Here is a 23670-nt window from a genome sequence, read left to right on the forward strand (position 1 = left end):
CTCTCTCTCTCTCTCTCTCTCTCTCTCTCTCTCTCTCTCTCTCTCTCTCTCTGTAATATATTTTATAGTTTTATCTACAATCTTCTATAAAACAATTACTTTACATCAGTTGTAATTTCTTTAGTTCAGGGTAGCCAATCATGTTCTATATATTAATTCAATTCACTCCAATCCATATTGTACCTATAATCCAAACACAAAGTTATATCGCATTCTACATCAACTTAGAAAGAAGATTTCATTAGTCTTCGTAATGTCAAATTTGATTTTATAATATCCTGTTAGTAACAATTATGATTCTAATTTTGTAATTTTATGTTTGCGATATGATCCTGCATTAATTACGCGCACTTAATTATGCTCTTAAGTGTAGTTTATTATCGATAAAATTCCTGCATGCATTCCACTGTTTTCTTAACTTACTTAATGGTACAATGTTGGAGTGGGCTGCGATCTAATTGCGCTATGTGTGTAATCTATTTCCACTATTCAACTCTGGAGCATATATCTTTCTTTCTTTCTTCTTAAAAACAATTATTTTTTTATATTGGAAAATGCTAAAAAATTAATTTAACATTCTCTGTCATGTTTTCAGCAGTAATTTATATTTATTTTTAAACAATGAATTTGTACAGTATGAATTTGCTTGGTGTCTAAAAAATAACTTTATCAATTATCAATTATCATTAAACCAACTAAGTATTAATATCGAATAAATTATTAATAAAATAATCAATTTGCATAAGCTAGATATATAGAAATTTGTATACAAATATGCAAATTACAGCCAAAAACAAATAATACAAATTGTTAATTTTCTCACACACACACACACACACACACACGCGCGCGCGCGCGCGCGCACACACACACACATCAAATTAGCGTTTTGCTAAATGTCCAATAATACTCCATATGAACAGTACAATAGATAATAGCATTTTATTTAGATTTTATACATTGGATGGCAGCCAGCGGTGTACCAGAATTAATAATTATTTCACGATTCCAAATTTGGTGCTAATTAATGAAGTTATACTGATTTCGCATACATGACAGAAAATATATTAAAAGCATAAGGTACGATAATATATAAAGTTTAATGAAATAATATCTTTTAAGATCCTTATTCAATAATTAAAAATCAAGAAATAAAAAAAGGAGATAACATTATTAGCGTCATTATTTGACGTAGTTCTAAGTTAACAATAATCGAAGAAGTTTATATATTAATATTCAATAAATCCAGGTCCCGTACCTTTGCTTGCTATTTCTTAACATCGATTTTCGATTGCGATAGAATATGTAAAAATGCTGCTCAAATAATGAACGAATCAACAAATATTCATTGTGTCGGTATACTCTTATACAAAAAAAAAAAGATACCGCCACTTTCATAAACAACTCTTGGATATATAATGAAATAGTTTTTTCTCTCTTTCTTTCTCGTAATGGACAATCAATAGTATGGATTTTTTACATGCCTAACTCGTAGTCACTTTGAGTAACACGGGTGATGAGGCATGGTTGTTAAAGTACAGACTTGCGCCCTGAAAGCTATTAGATCTTGATGCAAGCGTCGGATTCTGATTAATTCCGGTCATACCATTGTCGGCTTCGGAATCACTATACTCATCATCTTGCTTGCCCCGCAACACATACTTGAATGACTCGTATCTATCGTGTAAATCAGAAACATGTTATGCGACACGATATAAAGAGAGACGATGAATATGATATAATCACAAAAAAAGCAATAAAAAGAAATACAAAGTCAATTGACTTACATCACCCAACAGATAGCGGTGGCTGGTGCTTGGAATAAGACACGTGCACGTAATCCACGGAAGTATCCCTGTATTCCGCCGAACCTGTAGACTTGCTTAAATGCATCTATCATGCCTTGAGCGTGCACACCATCCTGCTGTGTGTTCAACACTGTCTTGCAAACATCCAGAGGGGTCGTCACGGCAGCCGCAATTGCACCTGCTGCTGCACCTAGTTTCAGTAAAAAACCAAGACGATTGAAACTTTATTCAACTACATTTTTTCGCATCAAAATACGCTTATTTTACTCAAGATTTAATACTTCAGAATAATAATAATAAATTAATTTGATTTTTTACATAGTTTTTACAACATAACATTATATCTTTTTTAATAGTATTAGAAACCTACAGCAGAAAATCAATATTATTGATAATTAAATGACTCACCCGATCCAATATGTGCTATTGGATTGTAAACGTGTTCTGGATTTGTAATGGATTGTACAAATTCATAAGAGATAAAATGAATACTTTGAAAAGGCACATTCATAGCCAATTGGGTTGTGTAACTCCTGTAGAATGCAAATATCCCTTCTTTCTGGTACACATGTTGTATACAATTTAATACGTTCCTATAAGGGGAATTATACATCTGCAATCGTTGTTTAACCACTGTAAAAAGATAATATTGTATATAAATTTCTACATCTACTGTTTTCTAAAATTAATTTTTAAAGATAATTTTGATATATTCTTTACTATACAGTAGTTATAAAATAGTACAAAAAATTGGTAATATTTAAGTTATGATTAGATAAAAAATTTATATATCTTCATTAATTAACATTGATTGAAGCACGTAGATTGTAAGATTATATCTATATGTACAATGATATACGTTATCAATAAGAGTCTGTATTATGTGTCATATATCAAATATAATTCTTTATCTAACCTTCCGCTGGGTTCATGACACCATCATGCAGAATTGTTGCTACGCAACCAGCTGCCCCATAGACAAGATGATTGAATTGAGATCTTGTACTCTTAAACTTTTCTTTAAGACACTCGTAGCAAGAAAAGTATAAAGCATGTGCAGGACCTGCACCAGCAACCACTGCACTAACACCCCTAATTGGCCTTAATACACCTTCTTGTCGTATCATTCTATATAACACCTCTCCTATTCCTCCCCCTCCTCCTGGACCAGGAGTTAATGCTTGCATCCTTGTCTAGACACATAGAAGATAAGAAACATTATTACTAATTAAAGACATAACAAACTAACTGTATTTTGTTTGTATATATTTTTGTATTCCATGCAAATAACTGTTAATATTTTACAATGCTACTTTAAAACCGTTGTTCGTTGCAAAAGTATTTTAACATAGAATAATTTGCTGATAATGAGGACAGTGACTATCAATTGCGATGCAGTATTCATAAGCGAAAATAACCTGAGACTTAATTAATGACTTTCAATCGTATGTCAATTTGGTTTGCATTAAAGTAGAATAATAGCATATCTGTATTATTCATTTGTATAATAAACAAAATCAAGGTCTGATATAGTAGCCAAGAAAGCACGTATAGTATAGATAGCAGTCTGAAAAGGAGATCAGAAATAGAACTCACTGCCGACGAACTATGTTACATAATGAATAGTAAACACTTGCATTCTAAGCAAGAACCTAGTATAATATATCATTTATAATACATCAATCTTTTTACATCCATTATCTGATACAAAGTAATTATTGTCTCAATCGTCATGTACTACCCTTCACGAAACTATATGATAACATCTTACACAATTATGCCATCAAACGAGCCATAACACGTAAATATAAATTGATCCAACAAACATTCTTACACAATATTTATCAATTGCCTTGATAATTTTGATGTTTTTTCAGATATAAATATATATATATGTATATATTAAAAATAAAAACATAGTAAAAATGAATTTCTGCATACACTTATTTTGCAATATATGTCATATATTTTAAACAATTCGCAGATATGCAAATATGTAGCCAATTGAAAATATTAAAATGTTTAAATACATGCACATAGCAAAAAGTTAGAGAGTGATTAACGTGGTGACGTACATGCTAATGAATGCACTAATCGCTCTATTTCATTATGTAGATAATTCTGGAATGTGAAAAAGAAAAAAGAAAAAATTCCTTTTTCCAATCATATGTACATACAAATTTTAATATATATTAAACTCTACATATATTATTATAATATATGTTAAACTCATATTTTTATTGTATTAAACTTTGACGGTACTTATAATAATCAAATTTTACGAGTTTCAGTGCAACTATAAATGTCTTCATATATAAAAGCCACATATACTATACAATGCGAGATACACACGCACAGAGGTCCATTAAACTATCATTATCTTTAACTTTGTCATCCTACATAATTGAGCAATTTCCTTCTTCCGAAGCGGAGAGATGCCAATGCGACGCTGGTAAGTGACAGCGTTATTAAATTTCTGCAAACAATGATTTATAAATACTGCCTCTGCGCGTCTATTTGTGGTAGATAAATCGGGAGAAGATAAAGCATCCGTTCGTCAGACGGACGATTCTAGGAAAGCATGGAGGAAAACACGGCGACGGCGGCGTCACCAGATGGTGATTTTTCCTTGTTGCTCGCGGACCTCGTCGTCTCCTCGTCGCACAGATGCGTCCGCGAAATTTCGAGGACGCGACGCGCGAGAGGAGACGGAGGTAGACCGGGAGCGCGCCGGCGGCGCCGAGGAGGTTATGTAAAGAGCCCGAAAGGTGGTAACGTGTGCGCCGACGATACCTTGACACTGTCAAACGGATACATAACGCAATGCTCCATGATCCCGGCGACAGCACCAGCCGTCATGTGCACGGCCACGGAGTTGGTCGGAAGGCTTTCGTAGTCGTCTACATTCATGATCGCGGCGGACAGGTGCTTGCTCGTTAACTCGTGAGTGCGCCTCAGATCCGCCGCCACGATGTCGCGTAACCTATCCTCGCTCTCTTTTTCTTTTTCCTTCTGTCACACACACACACACACACACACATATACACACTCCCCCCTCTCACTCTCTCTCTCTCCTTCTCGCTTTCTCTCTCCGCTTCACGTACTGCTGGCCGACACAAGTTTACAATCCAACGTTAACGTTCGATTCTCGAATATTGCCACGAGGACGACGTAACGGTGTTACGTAGCAATACGTCGCGAAAACAAACCGCACACCGGACGGATCGCGGCGGGGCGGGCGTTACACGCGCGCCGACATGTGACCGCGTGCGTCGATCGTTTCTTAATGGTGCTGCGAAGTATCACGGGGAGCCAAGGAGGCTCTGTGGAAGGCTATCCGTTTCCTGCCCCCGACCCTCCGCGAACGGGCTCTTCCCCCCCTTCCTCTCTGCTCCGATCGCCTCGTTCGGTCGTTTAATTAACCAACTGGCTCGTTCCACGAGATCGAGCGGCGAAACGACCGAGAGAACGCACGAGCATAAATTTCGCAAGGTAGCAATCCCGATCGCGGCGAAGACGGCGCGAGATTTGGCAAGGTTAGGTCCGGTCGCACGTGCCACGCATGCGTCGTGCGCGACCACGTGGTCCATGCGTGCCGTCCTGTGCCATTCGCGACTTCGCGGTTCGAAGCGGATTCCTTCATTTTAAACGGACGAGATACCGAATGAGCGTGTATATAGAATTGATGTCGACAATAACGACGATAATTTCTCGGATGAGAGGGGGAGGGACGGCGATGTCATGTCATCGTGATGCACGATGCAATTTCGCCCACACAATTTCGACCGTCCCGCCGCGGATTCGTTGATCGTTTTAACTGCACTTTCTCTACGGTGACTCGCCGAAACTCTCCGCCACGTGCAAATATAAAAATGACTCGTCATTAAACCACCGATCAGTAATAAAAGATTTTGCTGAGTGGTCTTTCGATTGATTTCCACAATTTGTGCGATCGTGTTAGTTTGCGTGACATGGTAAAGTCGTGTAAGTTTCTTCTTGATTCCGTGTAAAAGAATTACATATGGCACTTTAAGAGCTTTTTTCGACGTGTCGATAATAATATAGCGATGAAAGTGTTTTTATTTTATTTTGTCGTCGCACAAAAATTAAAATACATTGAACTAAATTAACGTCGATCGAATCTCATAATTAACAACTGTTACATAAGAAATAAATTAAATATTCGCCAAAAATAAAAGATTATTTTAAAAGTGCAAAAAGTGCAGTTAAGCGGATCCCGTTCCAGTCCAGGAAAATTCTGTTCACCTTCACGCATACATACATGAGCTATTGTTGAATGTATAAAAAAGCAAGCGAGGTTCGTATTAGAGCGTACCTTGTCGCTTTTGAAATTGAGATACTCTCATGTTATGCAAAAAATGTGCGGGTCACCGACGTCACCGTCAGCTTTTAGAATGACCACATAATATTTATAAAATAATAACGAGAGAAAGGGCACATAAGAGTCAAATATAATAAAGTATATTAAAATATGAAAAATCAAAAGAAAATATGAATAATATAATATTGTATAATTTATTAAAATATGACATGTTTCGGTCTCACGATTGAGCATTCTTCAGATATACATACAAAAGATGGAAGCAGTCGAATAGATAGAAAAAAACAAATTATACATAAAGTAATTACGATGGTCAGTGAGATGCTTTACTGATAAACGGAAATCACTCGCAAACGGCTGGATGACCGGTTGTTTGAAATTATCCGGTGTTCTGGTAACAATTAAGTTAGAAATAAATTACGAGAATAATAAAAAAATTGAGTAAAATCGTCATTCTGGTCAAAACAACTCACCTAGCTGGCCATAAAATAAAATTTTACATGTCGATAAGATATTCGTCAATTTCTGAATTACTAAGCCAGTGTGTTAGTCCATAGTAAAATTATTAGTCACAATATAAAATTAAAGATGTATAAAGATAATAAATATATAGTATATAAAAGATATTAAAAATAAGACACTTGGTAAACATATATATATTAACATCAAACAGACGAACACTGACTGACGAATAATAAAATAATCTTAGTATTGCAATGTCAGATTTTGTTTATTAACGGTATGTAAGCTTTACGTAAACCCTCTATATCTGTTTGTGGATTTAAACTGTTTTTTTTTGTTTTTTAATGTTCAATATTTAGATTAAACGCTTATTATAACAAGTTCCTTCATCTAAAATTGACACATTATCTCAATGGAAGTTATGTCTGTGCTGCAACCTATGCTCAGTTATCACTGATCGAGTGGACGTGTTCCACTGGATGTGATTTTTGTGTTCGTTAATTCTTGTCTTCAATTTCCTACCAGTCTGTCCTACATATGTTGCATCACAATCAACACAATCGATCTTATAGACAACATTATTTTTTGAAAAATGATGTCGAGGATCCTTATGTATTTTAATGTATTTTCTTAATTTATTCGTACTATAGAAATCTGAAGGCTTATTCGTGAGACCGAAACATGTCATATTTTAATCAACTATAGAATATTATATTATTCCTATTTTCTTTTGATTTTTCATGTTTTAATATACTTTATTATATTTGACTCTTATGTGCCCTTTATTCTCTCGTTATTGTTTTTAAATTAACAATCCTTCGTTCTTGTAATAACTTATTTATAAAATATTTATAAAATATTTATAAATATTTATAAGATTTATTTTAAATATTTTGTAAATATTTTTGTAGCCTTAGATTGCGCAGATCATAAACATTTATTATTGTATTTATTTATTGTAAATGTTATAGTAAATGTTATGAAAATACTTAATGAGACATAATCCAAGTAAAAAATACTTATTAGAAATATTTATTTATATTTATTACATAAATATTACATAAAATAGCTAGTCCATATTTTAGTAATATTTCGAATAAAGCTTTACATAAAATATGTGTGAAATATCTAATATAAAAAAAATTAATATTAATAAATATTTATTATAAATATTTTGTGCTATTTGGGCTGTTATCGAACCTGACTATCAAAAGAAAATGAAATTCAGCTGCGAGAGGACTAGGAGCAAGCGAGAAAAAAAATACTTGCGCCACGTTGTGCCATGCACAGGAAATGCATAATCTCTCGTCGCTTATATAAAATATATATTTTAACGGCTGACGTAACGCCGGTACCGCAACTTTTTTCCCTCTTTCTCTCTCTCTCTCTCTCTCTCTCTCTCTCTCTCCATTCTCCTCTTTTCTTCAACATGAATGCCGATTACTTATGGCAAAAAACCGAACTGATATTCCATAGCATCCATATATTATAGCGAAGTTTATTTCTAAAATAAACAATCAAAAAGTAAGCCATTTTGTCTTATAATAAGTAATTCTCTGCTAGCGAGTTAATTGCCGATTAAGTTAATTGGAATTTGTTGAAATTAATCGAAGTCGCCCTAATAAAAGATTTTATTTATTTATGTATTTATTTATTATTATATTATTAGACATTTATTTATTTATATTTCAAGATTTTATTTATTTTAATGTAAAAAAAATGATTTGTAAATAATACTACTCTAGTATTATTAACAACACTTTATAACAAAATTGATATAACAATGATTGCGCTCAGCAAAGGAGGCAACTTTGCAACAGTTATAAAATTCTTTAATACAATTATTTAGATCTACCGAGGAACTAAGGACAAGACCAATCATATTAAAGAATTTTAGAACCGTTGCAGAGCTACTTTCTCTGCTGAACGCAATCAATGCAACCAATTCTTAGACCACAATGATATATAATCGTCTTGACAACTAAATCCTTAAATGAAGGAGCGAAACTATTTAGTAATATCGTGAAAATATATCCAAGAAATGAGTAGCAATCGCGCTTATTTGTTTCAATCATACAAATACATCCAAACAAAACTTTTTAAATTTATTTTATCTCAATAGCAAGGGAACAGAGATAACGAATTGTGAAATTGGCCGTATTATTCAATCGTTTGTTATCGGATAGTTTATCGGATCTCGTTGATCGACGGCGTAATTTTTCACACGTCTCATGCGTAATAACATCGATGTTTTTATCTCGACTTGCAAACATTTTATTGCGCCAATACACGTAACAAACGACATGCGCCTTTCTTTAGTTATTGTGTAAAACATCGCGAAGACAATGATCAGCGTTATGCAAATACGTACAATAGATTATAAAGCATCGCGAGAGTCGCGAAAGAGCGATAAACCCCAACGGAGCTAGCTGCTCTGTCTCTGTGATCCATTAATTCCTATCTCTAATGTAAATTAATTTATTATCTCGGTTTCATTTACTCTTTATTTCTTTAATCTCGGTTTCACACTGTTAGATATCAAAGTAGCAGTAATAATAATCCAATACCTTGAGTTAAATAACATTTTGTTATTTTTAACTTCCGTCTCTCTCTCTCTCTCTCTCTCTCTCTCTCTCTCTCTCTCAATTCTTTGGAGAGAGATCTCACTTTAAAGAGTGAAATCTTACTCTTAAAGATTGAAAATTCCCTTAAAAAAGTGACAAAATTTTCATTCTTTAAAATGAGATTCTAAAGACTGTAAAGAATTTAGAGTAGACTTTGTTCAATTTGAGCTTCGGAGCCAAAACGTAAAGCCATTGACGCAAAAAAATGTAATGTGGGTAAGATTTCGAGGACTGTTAAGTGTTGATAAATATCATTCAAATGTGTATCAACACTTTACAGTCCCCGAAATCATATTCACATTGAATTTGTTTACGTCAATGACTACATTTTGGCTCCGGAGCTCAATTGGACAGGTTTAGAGAGGTGTGTGAGTCAAAATGTAAGTCAAAATACATTTCTGTGGTTGGATTATTTAGTTACAAAGAAAACAACCTTCATGTTAACGTAGGTATATGCATTTATAATAAATAATAAACTAAATTTGCATTTATAATAAATAATAAACTAAATTTGAATTAAATTTAGTTGAATAATTTCGATAAATGTATTCTTAAATTTTTCTAATTCTAAAAAAAGATAAATTAAAACAAAAAATAAATAAAATAAAAAAATAAGTTAAAAATAAGTTATCAGCGAGGTTAAAGTTAATCTACATTGGTGGAAGAAAAAACGGAGATATTTACGGAAACACGGTTTCGTGAAACAATAAAGCCGCTGCAAATGATTTCCCTCTCCCTCTGTTCCTATCTCTTCCTTTCGAGTGTATTAAATTTCGGCAAATAATATGCAAAAAACAAAATCGACACACGCACGTACGATTGTGTGTCGCAATCAGTATAGCATTATCACGAGTTTCTAAACGTACGCCGCGCCGAGCGAGGATGAGACGGCTTAAGTGACAAGGTCGAGTGGCGTTTGCAATAATTGCAATATACAATATGCAACACTATCGCGGTCGCGACGCACAAAGTAAACAAGCCCAGAGTCGGCGTGCAACCGTCGCTTTATTATATCTAATCCCGTTATCGCCCTATCATTCTTAATCTTCGCACATAGATGCGACGACCTTGCTCGTCGATTGGCGGCTAAAGGCTGAATCAAACCGACGCGACACGGCGCGGGGGACTGTCACGAGACAGGAGGAAAGAGCACGAAAGCGTCGCTTCTTCATGCGCTTCCTTTTGACATCATGGTCTCCGAGATTTTCTTCTTCTTTAATTAATGATTCACGCCTCCAAACAGTAATAAGAGGTCGATACGGCCAGGAAACCTAGGTCTCCGAGATCGATAACAACGGTAACGAGACCAATAACCATCAAAAATCGACACATGAACTGCAAGCTGCACGCACGTTGTGCAAAATCTATAAATTTGTTGTAGCAGCATCGAATTGCTCATACACATCTCAGCGAAAAATAATTATCAATTAGACGTCAAAATTATCGTATTGATATCGATTTGATAATCAATTCAATGAGCCATTTCTCATTAGAGTGTCTAAATAATTTTGGAATTAATTAGACGCACAGAATTTCAAAGTAGAATTTACTTTGCTTGACAACGTAAATTTCTTACGGACTTATTAATGAAATGTATTTTGATATATACAAGATATCAAATAGATATATAAAATTTCATTTATTCGAAAACGATTGTAATACTAGTTGAAAATTCATAAACGTTTTGAATACAAAAGAATCGATTATGTAATAGATTGGAAATTAAAAAATATCGAATTATATTAAGATATTCTCATTAAAATAAAGTGATATGCGTACTTTTTGTATGTATACGTTTATATTAAACAAGTTTATTAATGTTACGAAATACTAATAGAAACAAGATGTGCTTCTTAAAGTAGATCTAAAAATATATGTGACGTAATATCGCAACTTTATATCGCTGCCGTTTTCAATGAAACAGCTTATATTGCCGTGAATAATTGCGAGAATAACAAGACATTGGATTTCAATTGTTTTCTTTTATTTTGTAATCCGAGTATTATTCAAAGGAGAGACTAATTATGCTAGAAAACGATGGCATAAATAACATGAAAAGACGAAGACGTAAGGATACGAAAATTATAAAAAGAATTATCCAACGATGTGAGATAACGACGTGAGCTCGAATTAAGGAAAAACTTAAGATTAGATTTTATATCATATGGCGCTTATTTAATGCTTTTTTTATCTTATAAACAATCCGTATCGTATTCTTTTAATTTATATATACACACATACATGCACACACACACGCATACACACAAAACCCACACATATCGGAGTTGCTTGTGAGAATGTTCCTGCAAAAAGATTAATTGCTAAATCACTTGTATAAAAGCTATAAATGTATATAAGAACTATATTCTCTTCTACAGAACTAGTATGTAAGCAAAGAGTTATAGTAAATTCGATTGAACGCACTAGTGCACATTGATACATATTAAAACCGTTATACATTGATCAAATTTGAGTGTAAAAGTGAAATGCAAATATTTTGAATTATAAAATATATATTTTGTTTAACAGGATAATAAAATGTATTGATGTTCTATTAAACATACAACTTTATATCAGTTAGTATATGATAACTTTAATGTACACCAGTGCTCACTGAGTGCGTCCAATTTGCTATTAGTCTAGCACATACTGTTTATAATGTTATATATATCCTGGTGTACATTTGTAAAGTGTTTGCTATAATTACGTACTGTCAACTTGCACAAAGAAGCAAGTAGTAAATTACGCATCTTAATGTCATCCTAGTAAACGATGATCTACACATGGAATCATGAAGACAAGTTTACGAATTTTAATGTATAGAAATTGTGCTTAAACATTTTTGTCAGATTAAATCCAACAGGATCGTAGAATGAATCGACTATTATACTTGTGCAAACTTTACAATCTTAATAATTTTGAAATTGTGTATAACTACAGTTACTCGTTCACACACACACCACACACACACACACACATACGTACAAGCAGATACACTCATTTCCAACATAGTTGATAATCTGCAGATGAATATACTGGAAAAAAAAAAAAAAAAAAAAAAAGTACTTCTTTCTAATATTCACATTACCCGAGATTTACGAGATAGTATAACAATCAATCTTGTTATACCATTCTCCACATCATAATCTTTTAACATTCCTTAGATATTACATTTTACATGGAAGATGTTGAAATTGATAACAATTCGTTGTTTCAAAATGTATAAAAAAATATTGTAATAAAGCGGATCAATGAAGCACTAACTAAATATTTTAGTTTATATCTAAACTTAATAAATATTAGTAAGTGCTTATATAATTTAGAACTTAGATTTGTAACTTCTTAACTCATATTTAAAATTTCAGGTATAAACAAATGCTTGAAATGTTATAAAATGTTTAAAATGTTATAATATATATTAATTTAATTATAAATATCCAATTATGCGTATACTTGTACGGCATCGTTTAGTGACAAAGAAATAAAACAATAATAAATGACATTGGACTTATATATGAATACAAAGAAATATTTTGTTAAATTATAATAAAGTAAGAAATTAATGTATTAATATATAATACATGTTACTGTATAATGAAACGAAATAAATACAAATTGGAAATTGTACAAAGATTGTTCAAGCTGAATCCTTGGGGCGCTAGCTATGCTTGATTATTCGATCGTCTGCTTCGACGAGAAGAACTTGAAAATAATGGACGTGGTTTATATAAGTCATCGCTCGAGTATCGTTGATGACTGGTCCTAACACGGCTGTAATTTGAAGGAATAATAATGTTAGACAGAATTGATCCTTTTCAAGTGATCCTTCTCGAGAAATTAATATTTATTTAAAACGATACAGACAATCCGCGCATTTGTAGAATAGATACAAAGCATGTATAATAATAACAAAATAAATATAACAAATATATAAGTAATTTTGCACTATATAAAAATCTCAAAAAAAAATGTAACATACCTCTTTTCTTCTTTGATCACATTAGTCGACGCTGTTTTATCGCTCGTGGCAGACACGTCGCTATCGGGGCTCAAAGGCATGACAAAGTTCTCGCCATTCGAGATCCCTTGTGAACTACATACGTTCGAGAATTTCGGTTTCTTAGTATATTTCCTCTTTTTAACGATGTTAACAACGTCTTCATTGGGCAAGGATGACAGTTTCTGCTTATAGCCATCATTATTGTTGTCCGAATTATTCACTAGTATGTCTGACAAGGGGCTAGATGAACGTTTGCGCAATTTTGGCAACGGTGGTGCTGCCATGGACTTCGGTATCGAAGAAACTACCTTGCCACCTAAACTCTCTATTATGTCCTCCAAAGACGAATTCTCTACAAGTTCTAGAGATTCTAAGAAGTTGGAAAATCTTTCCGATTTCTCATTATCAGTCTTGAAGTAACGGCAGTCTTCGTTATCCTCGCTGATTGCGGAGGACGAAGATTTATTTTCCATACAATCAGTATGTGAGTCTATTGTATCAGCTTTGGATGACGCATAGGTTTCTGTTTGTTTTACATCCAGTAATTCTTTATTATCGTCTCGTATTTCCAATGGATTGTCATTCTTCACTTCTTCGTTATCATCTTGTGTTTCCACTTGATTATAATCTCGTGTCTCCGTATTCTTCTCTGTTGGTTGTTTCACGTTGCTACTTCCCTCATGCTTCACAGGTTCTGATTTTTCTGGAGCTGCGGCTTCTTCCAGCTTCTGCGAAACAGGCGTTTCTTCCGCTTGTAGATGATTTTCTTCATCAACAATCATACGTTCTGGTGTTTTGTTCTTTGAATCTTCCTCAATGTCATCCTTATATCTCTTTTTAGAGACTTGTAAATCTTCTACACCTTCAACACACTGCGCATCGTGTTTCTCATCAATTTTGAAATCTTGTGTAGCCTGTGTTTCTTCTACATTTGATACTATCTCACTTGAAGACTGCCTTATATACATATCTTTTAAGAGGTCGTTTGTACAAGATTCGGTTCCTGGCATTATTATCGACCTCTCGTCCAACATTAAAGGAGGTTCGTCTTTCTCGGGATAAGGTTCTTCGTACTCTTCATCGGGAATCTCTATAATTTGTACTCGTTCATCGTCCGGCACGCCTTCAAGATTATCGGCGTTCTTCGTATTCGATTGACTCGTTTGGTCTGTTTCTTGTAGAACTTTCTTCTCTACCTTTTTATCCTCTTTAAGTTTCTGTTTTTCCATTTGTTTCCTAATTTTCATCAATTTCTTAGCTTCGTGTATGTTTTTCGCGAATTTCGGTTTCTTGAGCTTCACATCAGGAGTTGAATCATTATCTTTATCTGACAGCAATCTCTTCTTTAACGTCAGATTTATATCACGTGGATTTGTGTTTTCTTCTTCTTGTCCACCGTATACTTCGTTGCTATTATCAGTCTCCACCTTTGAACAACTCTTTTCATTTGTCAGTAGTTGCGAACTGATTTTATGAGGTAATTTACAAAGCGATAATTTTGAATCAGTCACTTGCGTTTCCTCGATACCATCCGATGTTTCGCTACCAGAATTACTGACATGATTATCCTTTGGCAAATTCGAAGTGTTCGATTTATTGCTTGTCACATTAGAATTCGAGTTGCTGGATGGCGAGGTTTTATTACTTGAACCGTTCGAACCATCCCTATCCGTAGAACGCCGATCATTTGAGTTTTTCCGTAAACTCGAGTGGTCGTCCTTCGTTTTGGATTTTTTATCCTCTCTACGCTTTTTATCCTTAGACGGGCTATCGGATTTTGATTCCTTTCTAGCATCTGATTTTTCAGCGCGATCTGAACTCTTGCCCTGTTGTAAGTGGCTCTTCACGTCCTTCTTACCGTTTGTCGCTTTCTCGCTGCTTGCCTTGACATCCTTTTTCACGTCTACTTTTCCACTCTTATCTTCTTTCTCACTTCTGGAAGCCTTCTTTGAATCTGATTTGTCAGATTTGTCCGATAAATCTGACTTGCTACTGTAATGACTTTTACCTTTACTCTCTTTTAGCAATCGTTTCTCATCTCGTTTTGCTTTATTCTTTGAATCTGATCGTTTATCTTTTCCATCCACAATTTTTTCCGACGTCTTGCTGCTTTTACTTTCGTGATGACTCATAGGATTTTTTGACGATGATGACGATGATGATGAACTTTTGTGCTCTTTCTTATTTGATTTTTTATCTTTAAGGGGATCCTTTTTATCTTTAGTCTCTTTAATAAGTTTAACATCTTTGTCCTTATTTAATTTTTCTTTCTCAGTCAATTCCTTCTTTTCTCGAAGCTCTCTAATTTTCTCCTTATAAATATCTTTCAAATCTTTCACTTCCTTATTAACATTATCTTTTTTATCCATTTCCTTAGGTTTCTCATCTTTGAGTTTATTACTATTATCTTTTAAATTTTCTGGAATATCTTTAATTTTGTCAGAACTTTCCTTGACCTGATCAATTTTATCTTTAGGTTTACTTTTACTGTGTTTATCATACTTCTCGCTATTATGTTTATCATACTTTTCACTACTCGATTTCTTTCTCTCATTACTTTTATCTTTGTAATATTTTGTCTCCTTACTAGCAGTTTTTTCTTTTGTGCTTTTTGATGATTTGGTGGACTCGCTGTCTTTGTTCTTCTCTTTATTCTTATGCTCATATTTATCTTTAGTAGTGCTATCTGTGGCATCACGAGAATTTTCTTTAGAAGATACACTTTTAGTACCCTTGAAATCTTTCGTGTCTTTATAATCTTGCACATCTTTACCTTTAGCAAAATCAAAACTGCTTTTAGTCGACTTGTTTTTAGACGAATCAAACTCTCTAATTGCTTTGAAATTATCTTTACTATTTTTAGTAAAAGCTTCACCTTTGTCCTTTGTTGTTTCATCTCTCGAGGAATCATGAGCTGGTGTTAAAGCATGATTAGAGGAACCAAAGTCTGTCACTATTGACAGCCGAGAATCCGAGGAAACTTTGCTAAGTTGAGAATCTTGATTACTATACTCAAAGTTATCCCGCGACAATTCGTTGGAGAAATCTGGACTTCTAGATCGATGACTCGTTAATTCTGATATTCCTGATAAATGCGAATCGTTGGAAATGTTGGATTCATTTAAGTTCATAATGTCAATAGGCTCAAACGTTGGACTGACTTCTTCCTCTTCTTCGTCCACTTTATCGTCTGATTTTGCAGATGTGTTTAAGTTTGAATTACTGCCATCTTTACTTAAAATTTTACAGGCTTCGTCTGAAATTTTTTCCTCCAAAGAAATGTATCCATTTTCTGAATCAACTCTGTTTTTATCCTTATATATTTCTCCTTCTTGTGGCTTCTGTTCGTCAACTTTCTCATCTTGTTTTTCATCAAGATTATTTATGTCATTTATATCCATGGATTCGAGAGATTCATCCTTCAAGCTGTTTTTATCGGACTCTGGCGAGACTGGGTCCAAATCTTTAGGTAATAAATCTTTAAGTCCGCAAGCGCCATTCTTCTCTTTTGCCTTTGGTCTCTCTATACCCAGAAACTTATACACCACGTCTTCTATTTGTGGCATAAAAACCGAATAGACCTTGGGATTCACCACTTGATCCACTATCCGTTCCACGCCAGCATCCAGATATGATGCATCATGTATATGCTTGCGCAAAGTTTCTCTGAGCTGATTCTTGTTCAAATCTGGTTTCCATACTTGCTTACTGAGGAAAGAATTTACAGATCCTTCAACCCTTGTCCTTAGATTTTGATATGCAGGCTGAAATTATACATATATCATTAGATATATTATATTAGTATATATTTTATTAAATAAGTTAGTTTTTATATAGGCTACGTTCGGAAACGTCGCTCGGATGCCTCCGATGCCTCGGATTCATTATCTGTCCTTGTTTAACATTTAATGTTAAATAAGGACAGATGATGAATCCAAGGCATCGGAAGTATCCGAGCGACGTTCTCGAACGCAGCTATTATATATATGCAACGTCTGTTCTAGAAATATATAATATATAGTACATCACTATTAGAAATTCAAATCTAAGAATCAAAACTAAACAAAAATACAACGATAATTGATTATTAAAAGCTTCTGTTATATAAATATTATAAATCACATGAGTATCACGTTGTTATAAAAATTAATATTTTTTACAGTTATGCCTTATACTAAGACATGTTCATATATTACTGCCAATTAATTGCCAATACCGAAAATCCCGTTATGTATACTATACTGATAACTGACAGCAATATATGAACATGGCCTAGTTATATCTATATAACCTCTAAAGGTGATCTTACTCGATCAGTAATACTGTCAGAATTAATAAATTTATTATTGATCATTAATATTGATGGATTGATGTAGAATACTGACAGTCATCTGGGTTTTGATTCTTGAGGATCAGCATCGCTTTGTTAGGATCTATGTCGCAGTATGTCACAGTGCAATAGACATTGTACGTAAAACAAAAGTGAAATATATTGTTAATAATACTGATCGTGTAAGGTTGTAAAAATACTATAAATATTAATGCATACTGTCACTATTAATGATTCAATATTGTTGATCAGTATCATTGACCATGTAGGTCACCTTAACCCGAAGAGGTCAGACAGAAAGCTTTCATTTTCTTCTACAAAAGAAGTCGTTGTCAAGAATCAGCTGCGAGAATTACCTTTGTATCGACGTCGGCGATACATTCCTTCCGGAATTGATCAAAAATACCTTGGGATTTAACTTCACCCACTATGTGATCAATTAATCGTGGATCACCGGCTAACAACGTACTGGACAGGCCTAACTCCATGTTGTTAAGATAATGCCAGTTGCTGAAGCCAGACTTTGCTCCACTTCGCTCGTCACGAAATAAAAGAGACGATCATTTTGACTGATTGACACCAACCTCCAGACTCTCGTCAAGGAACACGTACCGCAGTCATCGCGGCCATATTTCCTCACATTTCGTGCGCTTGCCGCTTTGTGCGCATTTACTGCTAACCGCTCGTGAAAGAGATACCAAATATTTTGTAATCTTACGGATATATTTACATTTTCCCGATTTAATTGAAATTTCAATTCAATCGATCTTTTTACTTAATAATTTGAAATATGTGAAATATACATTATAGAATATTATGTGAAATATACATTCTTTTATATATATATACACACACACGCGCACGCACGCACACACACACACACATGCATATGTATAGATATATATATAAAATAAAAAAAATAATATTAAATAAAAATTAAATTACAAAATTTTTTTAATCACAAATTTGTAAAAATAAAAATAAAAATAATAATGTTAAAAATAATAAAAAATGTATAAAAAATAAGTTCAAAATTAAAATTTTTAGTTATGCTGTCTAGTTCCTGTATATTAATTTCATTATATTCGCCTAATATTTTATGTACAAAATCTTGAATTTGAAATCTTGTAGTTCAAATTGCCAACATAAAAATCTCAGAGATTTTTAAATGCCTATTCTTGCAATATTATCAATAGAGCCTAATGTCCATTGCGTATATTTTCAGGTCTGTTTTTTGTGGCTGAACTAGTGCACACTTTTGGAACTTAAAGTGAGATAGATATACGTTTGATATTTGTTTAAAGAGAGAAAGAGAGTTCTAGAACAATACAGTCTAGTGTAGGAACAGAAAACAGACAATTAATTTTAATTGTCTCATGCCGATAATATTTCGGTGATCGATAAAGTTGCTAACGATTTTACCAACAGTAACCAATCGTTATCCTCACTTGATAAACGAAACAAATAGCATTTACTGCCCGAATGCAAGTTTAAAACGCATATTTTATGAACGAATTGCTTTTCAACAGAATGAAAATGTGAAATCTATATAAATAAGTACAGCTTTATTGATATCTTTTATTAATGATAAAAGATTGTAACACTCGCTTAATTCTTTACTTATCGAATTTGATCAATTTGCGGAAAAACAGAAAATTTCGTCGGAATTTGCGCTTCCATTCAAAAGCGAATCGAAGTTGTGTGCCGTTATTGTGGAATGTAAAGGGCATTCTACAATGCGTTGCCAACAACCGTTGCCAGTTGAAATGTTTGTCACGACAACCAATCAGAAGCATAAATAACACCATTAACGCTTCTAATTGATTGTCGGGACAAACGTTTCAACTGGCAACGGGTGTTTGCAACAATTGCAACGCATTGTAGAATGCCCTTAAGAATGTATGCGTCGCAGTCTGTGATCTGTCGCGGTCGTCGTCGTTGATGTCTGCGTCACATGTATATATGCTCCTATCGTCGATTCAAGTTCAGCGAGTAGCTGATAGTGTGATACACGAGGAATTTCGAGTACATTCACGAGAGCGAATCACGCAGCGCGGGAGAATCCTGTTGGAGCTGTTTCGGAGAGTGAGTTACCAATGTTACCATATCTCGTTTGATCGTATCTGAACCATGTTACGCGAGAGGTTATGTTGATTGCGATATTTGCGACTCTTTCTCTTCACTGAATTTCACCCAACTTCTCTTGACTATTCCTGAATGAGACGAATGAGTTGAGACGTCCTGTCCCGTGTCGCAATAATCATGTTTGTAATACGATATGTGATCTTATTACGCGTTAATGTACTTCAGTACGAAAGATTCACTTTCTTACAAGAGAAATTGCATCTGGCCTCTGACATCGAATGTTTGCTCTTTTAAGAAAAAGCAATATGGACTTGAAAACAACGCAATCATGATTTATCGAAACTTGCGAACTGTACTCTCTATAATCTGTTGTCCGATAAGCAGTGTATGGTTCGTATTTTAATAAATTAGTTATCGCTTATTTGCTGCAACAACGATATAACTAAAAAATTATCATTTTTAGTTGCTTACAAAAAAAAAACAAAAACAAAAAAATATTGCATTATAACGTAAAGAAAAATATGATATAAATAATAAGAACAATAAAAAATTTATTGGACCGTAACATGAAAATATGATATATTTTATATTTTTATTTTTTTATGTGTAAGGGCCTGCGCACAATAGAGGAACAAGAATTAGATATTAAGATTTCAACCTATCAGAAATCGTGTATTCCGATGTAATCAGTTTCTGATATGTTGAAATCTTAATATCTAATTCCTGTTCCTCTATTGTGCGCAGGCCCTAATATTATAATATATATAAAATATAATGTTAAGGTTAATTCTACAATGTGCTTTTTGTTTCCTGTTTCTTGCTGTTTGTCTCTTGCCTTCTTGATTAAAATTACATCAATCATTACATCAAAATTGTATTTTAAATTTAATATTACGAAGTTTTCTAAAAAACTTTAAGTTATGTCGTAATGAGCAATAGTCTACGCATGCGTATATAATTCGTGTTTTTAAAACTAAATATTGGAAATATGTATATACAAATTAACGTCAAATTGAGTTGAAAAAATAAATTAGAAATGTAAATTAATATCGAGTTAAGTCTTAAAAACTGAACAAAAACTTCAATTTTAAGTAAAAATTATTTATTGCAACTAATCAGCATGTATTAATGAATATTTTAAAGAGTTTTTGCGTTTTTCTGTGTTATGTTTTTTGTCTGTCTGCATATTATCACTTATTCGAGTTAATTCAGCTTTTTTGTTTATTTAATTTGTGAAAACATACTGAAACATTTTTTGCGAAAAATTTTATGAAAATGTAAGATTCTAGTGTGTTATTAGTAAAGACAAATTATGTAATTATTATAAATTATACCATATGAAAAGACAAATTATACGACTACATCAATGCTAGTTTTTTTTTTATCACATAGTTTTTAACATTATTTTAGTCGATACGCATTTCATGAACCATATCATATTAAGAACGTGTAACTTCTATTTTCTCTTTTACACGCTATGCAAGAACATGTCGGAAATTTCTTTTTTTTTTTGGGTTATACTTTTTCGTCTCTCTGTGTACTTATTCGAGTTAATTATAAATTTTTATTTATCTGTTTGTTTAAATTCGTGAAAACATGCGAGAATATTTTTTGCAATAGGTTTTATGGAAATTATAATCTAAACGATCATAAAAAGGCAAATTATATAACTATGTTTACGTCAATGCGAGACGTGCATATTATCATATATTTCTTGATATTATCTTAATCGATACACATTATAAATATCATTATTCTCTTATTATCTCATAAACTTATTCTCTTCCATACGCTGTGTAAGAACATGTCCTCAACATAGATACATATAATATTTCCGTTCGCGCCGTAGCCCTGAGTTAGGTTGTTTTTTGTTTATATAATATTTCACCAAAGAAATTACATTACTATCCACTTATATGATTATTCTTTATAATTGTAGAAATGTATAACCTTTTTTTGTCGCGTTTTATAATTTTATTGCACATTTATAACAAAAATAATTCTTAACTAATAATTATTCTTATATAAGTAGTACGTTATTATTATATTATTATATACATATATATGGGTGATTCTTAAAAAATTGAAATTTTTGTGTTTTTAACCCTTTTTAACCCTCCAACGGCACACATTTCTGTCCATGCCATTTTTAACAATTCTCATTTCTCCTATACTTGCGTAATTTTTATAACTTTTCCAAACTTTTTTCTAATGTCTATTTAGTGGAATAATTTAGTAGAGACCTTAGAAGACATGTGTGAATTTTTGCAGAATTTTTCGAGAACTTTAAGAGTCTCAAAATCGGACACAAATGATACTCATATTAGCCACTCTAAAATGCTGAAAATAAGTGTATCATTGCAGAATTGAATACATTTAAATACATCAAAATGTATTCGATTTTTATCATAGAGAAAGATTATAACTATATCTATATAGACAACCAATGAAGAACTGACAATTTAATTTATTTATGTCTAAAAATTTTAATTTTTATACGTGAAAATCTCAGTCCCTGGAATATCACAATTACGAAAGTCGTACTGCAATCTATGTTTATGACATAAATTTAAAATTATTTACTAACTGTTTCGCTTCATATGTATTCTATATATTAGTTATACACAGAAAAAAAAACTAAATTTAAGTAAATATTTTTTTAAATAGTTTCAAGTAAATATTTATTAAATGTAAACATATATTTATTTGATACAAGAACCATTAATTTGATTTAAGTATCATTATATTTTATTGGGCAATTATTTATTTGTTCTAAATAAATGTTTACTTGGCACTATTCAAGAAATATTTACTCAGATTTAGCTAATTTTTTTTTCAGTGTACTTTTATCACATTTTTTTAAATTTTATTCGGTTAAATTACATTCACATTTTATTTCGCAATCTATCTCGTAGTTAAAGTTGCTCGCACACGGTCACGTCATCTAATCAAGTCCCTTATTCGATTAAATTTTATTTACAACAAATACCTTCAAATTTTATCACCGGTTTTAAGTTTCATTCCCCTGGTTATAGATTGTTTCTATAAAACGGAATTTAGGTATAGTTTTAGTAAAGAAACAACTTTCACATATTTAATAAATAAGGTTAGTGCACAACCTATTTTGTGACTGGCGGTGCTTACTTAATGTAGCACTGCATATTCGGCATATTTTGCAGAAAAAGTGTTATAAAGACCGATTTCACTAACGCCAGTTACTTGATCAGCTGATTAACTTTGTCGTCAGAATGTCAATAGCAAGACTTCAAAATCTATTTTATTTCTAACCTGTTCACACACACACACACATACAGTAAAGAAAAAGTGTATGTAGCATGGATAATAAATTAGATTTTTAAATATGAATATATTTTGTATATTTTTACAAATATATACATTTTGTAACAGGTTTGTTGTTAAGAAATTACATTAGAAATGATAAATTTTTAATTTAGCAGTTGGCATTTCTCAAATTTAATCGACCGATCTAGTAATTGGCGTTGGTGAACCGGCTCTAAGCCATTCAAATTACCAATACTCTGGTATATATTATATTTTAAGCTTGTTATTTTTATTATATCTTTTGTTTAATACGAATATAACCTTGGTATTCAACTTGCTTTTTAATACCAGAATAAAATATTAATTCAGTTTGAAATTATTTGTATTTAATCTCACAATTCTCAGTTCTCCTGGACTCAGTTCCTTGGCTACCCCTGTTAAAAAGTATAAGGAAACTAACAATGAAAGACGTATCCAGAAAACTGATAAAAAAATATATATATATCTATTGTATTTATATATAGAAACACATTATATAATATAATATATAATATTATTATCTTATAATAGTACCATGCTATTATCATTTATTTTTATTATAATATTATCGTTATATTATACAGGGTGGCCTTAAATTACGGCATTACCCATCCTGAGCAGCGGTAAAAACTATAAAACTGACTATTAATATGCGATATTATCATGTTTATATATTTTATATATAATAAAATATACAC

General features: G+C 32.6%; 3 protein-coding genes across 4 annotated transcripts in view; 1 reads left to right on the forward strand and 2 right to left on the reverse strand.

The window, feature by feature from the left end:
- Window positions 1–1209: 1209 nt before the first annotated feature.
- On the reverse strand, window positions 1210–4871 carry LOC108758403 (mitoferrin-1). Its single transcript, XM_018503359.1, has 5 exons — window positions 4602–4871; window positions 2725–3001; window positions 2217–2441; window positions 1788–1998; window positions 1210–1677 (listed from the first exon to the last, which is right to left on the reverse strand). The coding sequence occupies exons 1-5, from the start codon at window positions 4716–4718 to the stop codon at window positions 1485–1487; spliced, it is 1023 nt and encodes a 340-aa protein (XP_018358861.1). The 5' UTR covers window positions 4719–4871; the 3' UTR covers window positions 1210–1484.
- A 7951-nt stretch (window positions 4872–12822) lies between these two features.
- LOC108758437 (biorientation of chromosomes in cell division protein 1-like 1) lies at window positions 12823–18206 on the reverse strand. The gene is made up of 3 exons (XM_018503427.1): window positions 17923–18206; window positions 13216–17000; window positions 12823–13007 (listed from the first exon to the last, which is right to left on the reverse strand). Exons 1-3 carry the CDS (start codon window positions 18052–18054, stop codon window positions 12899–12901), a joined length of 4026 nt encoding a protein of 1341 aa, XP_018358929.1. The 5' UTR covers window positions 18055–18206; the 3' UTR covers window positions 12823–12898.
- A 1310-nt stretch (window positions 18207–19516) lies between these two features.
- Window positions 19517–23670, forward strand: part of mino (glycerol-3-phosphate acyltransferase mino) — a 37021-nt gene continuing 32867 nt past the window's right edge. The window contains exon 1 of one of the 2 annotated variants that reach the window (XM_018503425.1): window positions 19517–19655. The gene's annotated coding sequence lies outside the window, so the exon portion shown is untranslated. The remainder of the gene's footprint in view (window positions 19656–23670) is intronic. The other variant, XM_018503424.1, reaches the window with a different exon arrangement.

The sequence above is a fragment of the Trachymyrmex cornetzi genome, unplaced genomic scaffold (genome assembly GCF_001594075.2).
Source record: "Trachymyrmex cornetzi isolate Tcor2-1 unplaced genomic scaffold, Tcor1.1 scaffold156, whole genome shotgun sequence".
In the NCBI taxonomy this organism is placed as follows: Eukaryota; Metazoa; Arthropoda; class Insecta; order Hymenoptera; family Formicidae; genus Trachymyrmex; species Trachymyrmex cornetzi.

What these genes read in the sequence shown, in the direction of transcription:
- LOC108758403 (XM_018503359.1), bottom strand. Translation starts at nt 4,718, where the DNA reads ATGAATGTAGACGACTACGAAAGCCTTCCGACCAACTCCGTGGCCGTG. An exon ending in ATCCGTTTGACAGTGTCAAG is followed by an intron (nt 3,002 to 4,601) that starts GTATCGTCGGCG and finishes CTATGTGTCTAG; the next exon opens with ACAAGGATGCAAGCATTAAC. An exon ending in TGTCATGAACCCAGCGGAAG is followed by an intron (nt 2,442 to 2,724) that starts GTTAGATAAAGA and finishes ATCTTTTTACAG; the next exon opens with TGGTTAAACAACGATTGCAG.
- LOC108758437 (XM_018503427.1), bottom strand. Translation starts at nt 18,054, where the DNA reads ATGGAGTTAGGCCTGTCCAGTACGTTGTTAGCCGGTGATCCACGATTA. An exon ending in TCGCCGACGTCGATACAAAG is followed by an intron (nt 17,001 to 17,922) that starts GTAATTCTCGCA and finishes GTATAATTTCAG; the next exon opens with CCTGCATATCAAAATCTAAG. An exon ending in GTGATCAAAGAAGAAAAGAG is followed by an intron (nt 13,008 to 13,215) that starts GTATGTTACATT and finishes TTCAAATTACAG; the next exon opens with CCGTGTTAGGACCAGTCATC.